Source organism: Idiotropiscis lumnitzeri, chromosome 2, assembly GCF_059441095.1.
Source record: "Idiotropiscis lumnitzeri isolate Australia: NSW breed Sydney's pygmy pipehorse chromosome 2, RoL_Ilum_1.0, whole genome shotgun sequence".
In the NCBI taxonomy this organism is placed as follows: domain Eukaryota; kingdom Metazoa; phylum Chordata; class Actinopteri; order Syngnathiformes; family Syngnathidae; genus Idiotropiscis; species Idiotropiscis lumnitzeri.
In genome coordinates this window covers 31,993,813-32,006,272 of record NC_142392.1, presented here as the reverse complement: position 1 = coordinate 32,006,272, position 12,460 = coordinate 31,993,813, and the positions used below count along the sequence as shown (strand labels likewise).

Below are 12,460 nucleotides of genomic sequence, written 5' to 3'. Positions count from 1 at the left end.
CATAATTGTTTTTTTGCATGTAAGGATTTTTAATATGACATGTCAACAATGATCATGCAGAGGTTAAAGAGTTGAAGATTGGGCCCAGCAGGAAGAATGCAAGCAGAGCGCTGTGGTCTCACCTCCATCTACTCTGGGACCAGTAAGTCAGGCAGCCCCCACGCAGGAGATAAGGGGTGATAGTTATAAACCAGTGCCAGTCCCTCCTTTGTAGAAAGAAATGCCCCTTCTAAAACCCAAATGTTATTGCATTAATATTCCGTTTTATCAGTTCAACTAACGCGTGTGCGTCCTAGTGTGCATTGAAAGATGCAGCATAAAAAATGTTCAAAAATTTGGATAATAACTAAAGCAAAATTAGAATGAGAAAGATAATTGGCTACATAATCATTGGGGTGAAATTAATCTTCATTGCAAGAAGCGGTCATATAAATAGAGAAATCTAAGATCATAAAAGGATGAATGCATGTTCCGTGGAATGTGATTTGTCAACACGGAAAAGCCCTGAGTGATGAAAACGTTAACATATGGTTCAGGAACAGGTCTCTTTGACGGCAAAAGTCTGACTATGGTAAACAATTGATAATTAGACCTCAATGAAGTGATTGTGCAGTTGAAAAAGTTCATATATTGACTGTGCAAAGCTAAAGTGAGAAACTAGGATTAACTATTTGGCAAACACTAGAACGTATTCAGTCTCGAGGAAGACTGAACGCAGTAAAATTGCAATAAGAAGAACAATAAACCAGCCCAGAGTGTTACAATGTCCTGGAAACAAAAGTTTGGGATTGCGTGTCCTGATCTTCCGCTTTCGTGAGGAACAGGAAATCCTTTCAGTGGGACTTTGAAAAACGATGCCATCTTTCTTTCATCTCGTCGAACAAAGAGAAGCACACGAGTTATCGCCAAGCAGAGACCAAGTGCGGATTTGTTGAGATTGGCGTTTGAAAATGTGTGCAAGAACGACACCCAAGTGCAAAGAAGAACTTTGTGGAATAAAAGAAGAGAACGAAGCAGGTTTGTACACGTCTTACTCTCATTTGCTTTGTAAAGAACGACTTTCTATCGTTAAAAATATGCATCCCAACATTAAGTTGTTTGGGGAAATCGTTCAAGGTTATTGCCGTTTTATTTTTGAATGTTGCCTTTTATTTGCTAGTTTGCTGAACATTTGTTTATGCCAAATGAAATCAGTGCAGAAAATAAATGCCAAAGAAAAAACAATAGTGGGGGGTGAACTCCATGTTTTTTTCCCAGTTTAAAATTTGAACTGATTATTTAACATTTTACATATTCCGGTTTTTAAATGGTGTGAAACAAATTAAGTTTGTCCACTGTTGGAGTTGAGCCACCGAGAAAATGAGAAACATTTTGTAAATTAATCTTCAAAGCCAAATTACTCCAATGCCTGTTCGTTTTTGTACTCAAGAAGAATAGGGTCAAATAAAGACTCAACAACAGCTGATTAGGGTTGCGATATTTTAGTTTCTAAGATTTCTGGAGTTCAGGAAATAGTATCTGGGCGGCTTTTTCTTAATCTGACGAGAAACTGTACTCAGACGAGTACAATCGAAAAATGGCGCGCTGATCTCAGCCCAGCCTCACATTTTATAGGAGGTTTTCTTTGTCAAGGGTCATGTAGGTTGAATCGGTCGTCCTTGCTCCCTCCCACTTCCACGTCCAAGGCTGACCTTCTCAGGCAGGCGGCAGTCTCTCCGTCTCTCCTGCTCACATTCCCCTGTAATCTTGTCAGTGTACAGATTGTGTGGTGTATGTTTTCTCAGATCAAATTGTTGTGTTTTTGGTGTTCCTGATCGCGTCCCTGTGACGTCCTCCCCGGCCCAACTTGATATGTTTGTATCTTCTATGGCCTGTGTGGAGAATGTGTTTTATTGTATTTGTCCATGAAGTGCTATCTGGTTAGTCATCAGTTTGACCTGAGCAGACTGAATCTGTTTGTTCTGAATGAGAGTGTGGGTCATGAAAATACAATGTGTGCAAGTTTGAGGTCTTGCATTTAAACTAAGTCATAGAAATTAAGCATATGAATGCATCAGTAAACACCATGACTACAATCCCAGTCAATCTTATCGATGCACTGTACTTCTACTTTCATTTGATAAATGCTTTTTGTTTAATCAATGTTTAACATATTCAGTAAATATGAACCTGCTAAATTAAATAATTGACCTTCTGTCCCGTAAGTGCTTAATATAATGCCAGCAATCGTAATACAATCCTTCAATATTCATGTCCGGTGTGGCCATTCCCTATAAGAAGGGAAGGCCGGAGAGAGGGGACACCTTTCCCTTTTTTCTTTTTGGGAAGACTTCTTTTGACATCAGCATGTGACGAGAATAAAATCTCTTTCTCACCAAAATGGCTGTGTCAGAGAATTTTTTTCCATCACCAATTCTGTCATGCTCGGCGACCTGTCCGGAGGGAAGCTGAGCCAGACCCACACATCAACAACAAAATATACCACATTTTTGGCATTTTGCTCCATTGAGGGTCTCAGGGTGCTGGGGCGCAGGCGTTCAACAGCCGGCCGGCTGAACTTTCGGTGAGATGCTTTTACTCACAATGGGTGTTGTGCACCTGTGTCCAAGCGGTCGGGGCTTTTGGGGTCGTTAAAGAAAGCTTGTGCGTGTGGGTCTGCTGGCTGATTGGTCATGGAAAATGTCCCTGTGTTAGTTTCAATTATTGTTTAAACAAGAGGCCTCCATAATGATTAAGACATTAAAAGATGTCAAAGTAACCACACTATGAAAGAACATTAGAAAAAGTATAAAAAAAATAAATAAATAAATGAAAAAAAATATGATGATAGGAACTAAGTAAATGGGGACGAGTGTGGGAGAAATGTGCAGAAGATAAAGGAAAGAAAGGTCTAGTGCTTAAAGAGATGAGAAATAAGAAGTGTACAATTATAGCTATAGACAACATAGTCGTGAATAAGCTCAGTTTGAGCACAGACCCTGGCCAGGGTGTAAATTTTAGCAGGAAAATTATGAGCTGGAAATAGAAATAATGAAGAGAAGCGCGCTTCCACGTATCGTATCGTATTGGGCACTTTGTGGCATGGAACACAGTAAGGATCGAGGCGTACCGTTGTGTGGAGGGCCCGACGGTTTCGCTGGTACGTAGCAAGAGTAAGGAATTAAGTCTGGGCCGGTTCGACTCCGCTGTTCAGATACGTTCCCTGTGATTAATCGTGTTCTGGTCAAGGCCACGCAAAATCAAAAACCTGGCTGCGGTCCGCCCCGTATTGGCACAGGATGTACGCAGGGGTTTGTGAAGAGATGAGATGAAAGTACGTGGAAGTTCGGCCTAATAAGGGGGGTTGCTGCTTCGTTTGTTTTTATTGTTATTTGTGTTGACACATGTGGGGCATGTGTCAAAGGGGGGAGATAGGTGCAGTATTTTGTTCTCATAATTGTTTTTTTGCATGTAAGGATTTTTAATATGACATGTCAACAATGATCATGCAGAGGTTAAAGAGTTGAAGATTGGGCCCAGCAGGAAGAATGCAAGCAGAGCGCTGTGGTCTCACCTCCATCTACTCTGGGACCAGTAAGTCAGGCAGCCCCCACGCAGGAGATAAGGGGTGATAGTTATAAACCAGTGCCAGTCCCTCCTTTGTAGAAAGAAATGCCCCTTCTAAAACCCAAATGTTATTGCATTAATATTCCGTTTTATCAGTTCAACTAACGCGTGTGCGTCCTAGTGTGCATTGAAAGATGCAGCATAAAAAATGTTCAAAAATTTGGATAATAACTAAAGCAAAATTAGAATGAGAAAGATAATTGGCTACATAATCATTGGGGTGAAATTAATCTTCATTGCAAGAAGCGGTCATATAAATAGAGAAATCTAAGATCATAAAAGGATGAATGCATGTTCCGTGGAATGTGATTTGTCAACACGGAAAAGCCCTGAGTGATGAAAACGTTAACATATGGTTCAGGAACAGGTCTCTTTGACGGCAAAAGTCTGACTATGGTAAACAATTGATAATTAGACCTCAATGAAGTGATTGTGCAGTTGAAAAAGTTCATATATTGACTGTGCAAAGCTAAAGTGAGAAACTAGGATTAACTATTTGGCAAACACTAGAACGTATTCAGTCTCGAGGAAGACTGAACGCAGTAAAATTGCAATAAGAAGAACAATAAACCAGCCCAGAGTGTTACAATGTCCTGGAAACAAAAGTTTGGGATTGCCCCTGACGGTGAAATTCCTCTCTGAACTCCTCCTTTTTGCCCCCGGCAGCAACTCATGAAACAGGGAAACTGATAAGAGATACAATTTTGTTGAAACAGAACATGCAAGGTTAAAGGTCATGCAAAACAAAAAAAAAAACATCTGATGTTCCATACTTCAGTTTGGCGACGGATGTACTACGGTAATTCAATTAATGGAACGACATTTTGAGATGGAAATGACTGAATTATCATGTTATGAGGGGACTTTTCATATACAGTTAATTAATATAAATTAAATTAGAAATTTTTAGTCTGCGGATATTCCACTTCAAATTATACTGACTCATTGGTTGAGGAAAACGGGGTTATATTAGTTCAGTGGTTCTCAATTATTTCCTGTCACGCCCCCCCTACCAAGAAGAAAATAAATTCGCGCCCCCCCCCACTACAGTTTTTTTACATTTCGTACTCATGTACATGTTCTTTGTATATTAATGTTGGATTGTCAATAAAATATCCCTTAACAAAGATAAATCGAAAAAAAATCTATCATTTTGAGAACGACTATTGTGAGGATCTCGAAACTCAGCACTCTGTGGTGCGAATATTGATGCGATGATAAATATTTACTATACGTTTTTGTTTAGTTTTTTTTTACTTTATTAACATGAACAAACCAAACAGTTATTAATACATAGATAAGCTAGAAAAGACAAAAAGAGCCAGGGGGATTTCAAACAAAAATTCTATATAAATAACATAAAGCACCAGTTTGAATATATTGACTATACATTTTTTTTTATTTTTATAATCCGTTTGACGTCAAACGGCTTCGTTGTGATGACGTCAGCCATTTCCGTGTTCCAGCCTGAGAGCGTCTGCTAAATTGCTAACGTAGCCATCGTCTTATTTTTTTGGATACGTCATGGTTGCAATACAACATTTCTGTTCATAGCTGCTGGCTCTCCGCCCGAACGCGGTTTGAGTCAGACTTCTTTTAAAAGTTGAGCGTCCATCGAAGCAATTAATTTTAGCGATTAGCGCGCTTAGCGCCTCCTTGCTCGCTCAGCTGCAGCGCAAGATAGCTTGGCGCGGGGCATTTAAGGAGCGGCGAAAGAAATCACTTCCGGGTCAACGAGCGATGGGGCGACGCTTTTTTTTTTAATCAGTACTGCGTGACAGGGCAACATGTTTTTTTAAAACCAGTACTGCGTGAACTCGGGGCACAAACAAAATTGACGAGCTCAAACTTGTTGCCTGAGATCGACTTTTTTGGTCCCAAAACCATGCAAATCATGTTCCCCAGGGTCCCACGCGCCCCCCTCAGCATCACACCGCGCCCCATTATTTGAGAATCACTGTATTAGTTGGTTAAAAAAGAGGAGCTAAATTATAGTTGACGTGTTCATGGGGATTGAATATGAATCATAAACAGAAGACAAAACCAATTGGCATTTGTAAAATATATGTAAAATATTAAGTTTGTGAGCTCTTATGGGAGACGAGGCGAGACGCGAATGGATTGAAGCTTCCGCCAGTGACCCGTCCAATAGTGTCACCACCACTCAGCTGTGCCGGGTGGCCGTCCTCGAAGGCGTGCGCCTCCCAGTTACTGACATCAAGCGTAACAGTCCGTCAATGAGAAACTGCTAATCAGTATGAGTAGAACCCCCGTTTTTGCATCGATGAAAGAAAATATTGTATTGGATGTAGAATAAGAATTGTTACACTTGCGGGTCCAGGCCGCCAAGAGTGCTAATTCACCGGGAAAGGAAAAAAGAATATGGGGGGGGGGGGAATAAAACCCGGGAAGCAGCTAATGCAGCATCCGACGCATGCAGCTCCCATTGCGTCTGCTCTTTCCGTTTCCGCTGCTCCTTGGCCAGGTTCTGGTGACGCAGTGCCCACAGCAGGCTTGTTGTCCGCACCGGCCGGTCAACAAGGTCACGTAACAGAAGTAGGGGTGGTTATAGACATGGGTTGTGAGTGGGACGTGCTTTTGCTGTGGGGTCACTGGGTGATGAGTGGTCCAAACCGAGCCACTTCCTGAAATGTGCCATCCTGTGGTCCAGCGCCATGCCTGTCACAAAGAGCTCCTCTAGCACGGGGGCGCCATCGCTACCCCCTCCTCCGACAACGCTTCGATGGCTTCCAAACGCACAGTTGACGCCTCAACCCGATTGGGACCCCATTCCACGATAGGGGTGCCCGCGGAGCCTCAGCATTCAAGGACCGGCAAGTCTTGGCATTCCGGTGACGATTGATGGACAACAGTTTTTGATGGTGGAACAAGATATTCCACGCTTTGCAAGCTTCTTCTGCATATCCCAGTGAGCAACAACACTGTTACGCTTGTAGGATTCTTGAGATTGGCCGAGTCACTGCCATGGACCGAACCCGCACCTGTGAAACAAACACTGGAATTCGAGTGGGACTGAATTTCCAGAAGGGACTGAATTTGACTGTGCACATCCGGCGGGGGAAGCATATGTTGTCCTCCGTTCCAGTCGACTGGTTAGCTCTGAGACCAGGGTCTCCATCCTCCCGCGGGTGGTCCGTCCTGTTCCTGCTCTGGTCTGCGCGGTGTAGCCGCCTCCACCCTTTCAAACCACCAATTGGTCCTTTGCATTGAACACTGAGTTCTGATGATTTGGTTTGTCAGGATGCATTCACCCAATTTCGAGGGTCAGAAGTGCATCTGGCATTAGGATTTTGTATTTGTGACGTCTACCGGTGCTGCCTTGCATGTGTGCCTTGCCCCAGAGCAGAGGAAACTGTATGAATTGTCTATGTTCGCTGAGCCACAAATCACATTAACTATGGGTGCGCATCATCATAGTCTAGATTTCGGCCCATTGGTGAAGACGGTTGGCAGAGTTAATTTTAGATGTAGAATACTCCATGTCACGAGCAGGGTGTGGTGTTTCAGCACCCATTACGAATTCCTCTGTTATGGAACATTTTCAGAATTTCTCGACACTACGGTAGATAGTGAATGGGTCACTCTGAAGCGAAAGCTCTGTTTGCGTCTCTGCCAGAGGGGTTGTGGACCCGGGGTCTGACTGATGTGCTCTGCTCCACAGCTTCTCCAATTTGTTTTTGCTATATCTGCAAAAGTTTTTATATTATCGCGAAAGAAATTAAGTTTGTCATGTCATCATGTTTCAAAACTATGCTTACGGGTTAATAGAAGGTCACAAAAACATGGACCTCTTACACAGGAAAACGTGAGTTCAGTGGTAACAGAGTTGTGTCTATGCTGGCAGTTTAGCCGGAAGCCACAAAAACAGATGCACGTCTTGAACCGTGTTTGACAGAAAACCGTTTAGCTCGCATTGAACAGAAGTGTGATAAAGTCAAAGTGTTCATGTTTTTCCATTCTTTATGAGTTTGCATATACAAATTACTTTGCTGTGCTTCAATAAAACGCGGCACAGGAGCGGGAAAGCTTTTCTCTTTGCCGGACTGCTCCTCGCAAGTGACAAAGACAATCTTGGCTGGGTTATTCATTTGTGCAGGCTTGTCTCGTTTTTGACAACCTCTCTGACATATCTAGTTCAAGCAATTCCTTATGGAATGATTCAACCTGACTCTAAAACCTGTGCACACTGCGGCAATAAGATCAATGGAGGTTGATCAATGTTCGTGAATAAAACACAAATGATTACGTTTTTTTTTAAATCAAGTACGTATTGGTCTTATTTATGAAATTTTTACTGGCTCGGTCAATGAACCTCCGGTGGCTCTGGACTGTTTTGTGCACATGTGCGTAGTTTCACCCCATCCAAACATTTAAAATACATTGAATGCATCCATCCAGGGTTGCACGGATCTCATCAGTGAACAAGCGCATGCTGCAAGGAATGCATCTGCATCTTTGGCTTACAATGGGCTTAAAAAGGGAGAACGTCACAACCCCCCTTTCTACCAACAAGGCCAGGAACATTTAGTTCCTGGTAATAAAGTTCCTGTGGCTCAGGTGGTTTGCATCTCCCCCGCAACTCAAAGTTCTTGATAATTTTTTGCAAATGATAATGATGTATCAATGGGAGGTGTTGTGTTACTTTGTTACTCATTACTGACACCCTATGGCTGTTAAGCATCATTGCAGTTCCAAAATAATTCAGTGAACTCTTCAAATATTATGGTGGATCTTAGTCGAATTTGAATACATATTGGATAACTTTAAAATATACAGTCATTATTCAAATATGTCAACACGAAAGTCAGAGTGAAAGTGTTGTTGCTTAATGCTTATGTGTAAGAACTTTTACTCTTCAAACGTAATTTTGTTTTAAAATTCATTTCAAAACAGAAATTTTATAAAAATAAAAAGGGTAATGTCGGAAACTTACTCGCAGGATAAATGTCATTTTGGGTAAAAAAAAAAACCCAAACGTAAATCATGCAATAAATAGCGACTATGATGCCTTTAATTCTTTTTGGTATCCAGATTATAATGGAAGCAAAAAGTACCCACGATGAAACTATCTATAAATGCAAAATGAAATACTTGTAAACATATTTCACTTGAACGATTCCTATTTTATCAATGACATTATGTTGCGATGGCCCCCATTAATAAGTTAGGGTCCCACAACAGGTGTTCCTTCAGACGCACACAATAGCCTGTGTGTGCTGACTTCAGCTCGCTTCCATAAACGTCTGTGACTATGTCAGGAATGAAATCGGGCATCAGCCGCAACGTGCTTCCTTTTTAAATGCTCGTTTATCACAGTTCTGCTGCTAAAGGGAGGTTTACATCGTAGGACGTAATTTTGTGAAATGCCCCCATGGTCCGGTCCAAATCGGGGTTGCACGCATTGCTCCGTATGCGGCAGGCACAAGTCAAAGGTAGCACAGTAGAAATATAAGACAAAGTTGCCGCCTGAGCTTTGACTTGACCAAACCAAATTTGTCTTTTTGTGTCCTACAGACGTCAGTGAAAACGATCTCCGTTCTGTGAAAGAGGAGCCAGACTTGACTCACATCAAAAAGGAGGAGGAGGAGGAGGAGATCAACAAGTCACCAGTGAACCTTGTCCTTATAAAGACTGAAGATGAAAACAAGGATGAGAGTGAGGACAACAGAGGGGCGGAGCCTACAAGCATCAGCTCAAGTCATCACATGACAACAGAAGGTGATGAAGACCACCGGGGGCCATCACAAGCACATAATGAGGGCACATTATCAGACGCTCATGACATTGATGATGATGATGATGAAGATGATGATGATGATGGGCAAGCCAAAGGTGAAAGGGCATGTCACACTGACTCATTCACTTCAAAGCTGTCTTTAAAAGGGCACACAAGAACGCACAGTGGAGAAAAACCTTTTTCTTGCTCTGTTTGTGGCAAAAGCTTCTATCAAAAGTCAAGTTTAAAAAGGCACACAAAAAAACACGGTGGTGAAAAACCTTTTTCCTGCTCAGTTTGTGGCAAGAGTTTCTCTCAAAATTCAAGTTTAACATGCCACATAAGAATACACAGTGGACAAAAACCTTTTTCCTGCTCGGTTTGTGGCAAAAGCTTCTCTCAAAAGTCACATTTAGTAAGGCACACAAGAACGCACAGTGGAGAAAAACCTTTTTCTTGCTCAGTTTGTGGCAAAAGCTTCTCTGGAAAGTCTCATTTAGTAAGGCACACAAGAACGCACAGTGGAGAAAAACATTTTTCCTGCTCAGTTTGTGGTAAAAGCTTCTCTCAAAACTCAACGTTAACAAGCCACGCAAGAACACACAGTGGAGAAAAACCTTTTTCCTGCTCAGTTTGTGGCAAGAGTTTCTCTCAAAATTCAGGTTTAACATACCACAAAAGAATACACAGTGGAGAAAAACCTTTTTCTTGCTCAGTTTGTGGCAAAAGCTTCTATCAAAAGTCAAGTTTAAAAAGGCACACAAGAACTCACAGTGTTGAAAAATCTTTTTCCTGCTCAGTTTGTGGAAAATGCTTCTCTCAAAAGGCAAATTTAACAGAACACGGAAGAACACACACTGGAGAAAAACCTTTTTCTTGCTCAGTTTGTGGCAAAAGCTATTCTTTTAAGTCAAGTTTAAAAAAACATAAAATATTACACACTGGAGGAAAACCTTTTTCATGCTCAGTTTGTTGCAAGAGTTTCTCTCAAAGGTCTCATTTAGTAATTCACACAAGAACACACAGTGGTGAAAAACCTTTTTCCTGCTCAGTTTGTGGAAAATGCTTCTCTCATAAGGCAAATTTAACAAGCCACACAAGAACACACACTGGAGAAAAAACATTTTCCTGCTTGGTTTGTGGTAAAAGCTTCTCTCAAAAGTCTCATTTAGTAAGGCACACAAGAACGCACAGTGGAGAAAAACCTTTTTCTTGCTCTGTTTGTGGCAAAAGCTTCTATCAAAAGTCAAGTTTAAAAAGGCACACAAAAAAACACGGTGGTGAAAAACCTTTTTCCTGCTCAGTTTGTGGCAAGAGTTTCTCTCAAAATTCAAGTTTAACATGCCACATAAGAATACACAGTGGACAAAAACCTTTTTCCTGCTCGGTTTGTGGCAAAAGCTTCTCTCAAAAGTCACATTTAGTAAGGCACACAAGAACGCACAGTGGAGAAAAACCTTTTTCTTGCTCAGTTTGTGGCAAAAGCTTCTCTGGAAAGTCTCATTTAGTAAGGCACACAAGAACGCACAGTGGAGAAAAACATTTTTCCTGCTCAGTTTGTGGTAAAAGCTTCTCTCAAAACTCAACGTTAACAAGCCACGCAAGAACACACAGTGGAGAAAAACCTTTTTCCTGCTCAGTTTGTGGCAAGAGTTTCTCTCAAAATTCAGGTTTAACATACCACAAAAGAATACACAGTGGAGAAAAACCTTTTTCTTGCTCAGTTTGTGGCAAAAGCTTCTATCAAAAGTCAAGTTTAAAAAGGCACACAAGAACTCACAGTGTTGAAAAATCTTTTTCCTGCTCAGTTTGTGGAAAATGCTTCTCTCAAAAGGCAAATTTAACAGAACACGGAAGAACACACACTGGAGAAAAACCTTTTTCTTGCTCAGTTTGTGGCAAAAGCTATTCTTTTAAGTCAAGTTTAAAAAAACATAAAATATTACACACTGGAGGAAAACCTTTTTCATGCTCAGTTTGTTGCAAGAGTTTCTCTCAAAGGTCTCATTTAGTAATTCACACAAGAACACACAGTGGTGAAAAACCTTTTTCCTGCTCAGTTTGTGGAAAATGCTTCTCTCATAAGGCAAATTTAACAAGCCACACAAGAACACACACTGGAGAAAAAACATTTTCCTGCTTGGTTTGTGGTAAAAGCTTTTCTCTAAAATCAAGTTTAAAATACCACACAAGAATACACAGTGGAGAAAACCCTTTTTCCTGCTCAGTTTGTGGCAAGAGTTGCTCTCGAAAGTCTCATTTAATAATTCACACAAGAACACACACTGGAGAAAAACCATTTTCCTGCTCAGTTTGTGGCAAAAGCTTCTCTCAAAAGTTTGATTTAACATTCCACACAAGAACGCACGGTGCCGAAAAACCCTTTTCCTGCTCAGTTTGTGGAAAGAGTTTCTATCGTAAGTCGCTTTTAACGAGCCACACAAGAACACACACTGGAGACAAGCCATTCAGTTGCAGCGTTTGTGCTAAAAAATTCTTCACTAAACGTACTGCTGCGAGACACGATTGTGCTGGTGAGAAAAGCAGCGATCCTTGAAGCTTAAAAAAAAGAAAACAAAAAACTGAAGGAACTGACTCTTTGTGGTAAGATGTAAATTTTGATTTTGAATATATGATATATTGAATTTTGCAAAGCTTTTTTATTGACATTGAGCCAATGTGATCAGTGCCAGAAGAAGCAATGTGTCTGAGTGATGATTTCTTTTGTGATTTTACATCAAGATGGAAATGAAATTAATTGCCTTTGCCTGGAACAACATTTGTTAACGTTATGCTTTTCAGTTGTCGTTTTAATCATACCTAGTGGAAAAGGTGTGAGAAGAAACTGTGCTTATGAAATCGTTGCCTTCCACAATCATCAATAAAATCACTTGTTCCACTTGCTCAACTGGCCTTCATTACACTGTGTGAAAAGGTGAAAAACAGAACTAGAAGTTGAACTATAAAAAGAACCAGAAAGAGAAACGCAAGCAGTCTCAGTTTCTCTCAAAGGTTTTGGTATGTCAGGAGTGGGCAACTTGATGGCGACTGGAGTCAGCGCTGGTTTTCTCGTGTTTGGCTGGCTCGTATATGTATGGTCCATTGAACAAAACTCAA

At 41.1% G+C, this 12,460-nt stretch overlaps 1 protein-coding gene across 1 annotated transcript; it reads left to right on the top strand.

Annotated features, from left to right (window-relative positions):
- The first annotated feature begins 894 nt into the window (after nucleotides 1-894).
- On the top strand, nucleotides 895-12,098 carry LOC148342324 (uncharacterized). Its single transcript, XM_088288905.1, has 2 exons — nucleotides 895-1,017; nucleotides 9,142-12,098. Exons 1-2 carry the CDS (start codon nucleotides 951-953, stop codon nucleotides 11,898-11,900), a joined length of 2,826 nt encoding a protein of 941 aa, XP_088145031.1. The 5' UTR covers nucleotides 895-950; the 3' UTR covers nucleotides 11,901-12,098.
- Nucleotides 12,099-12,460: the final 362 nt, after the last annotated feature.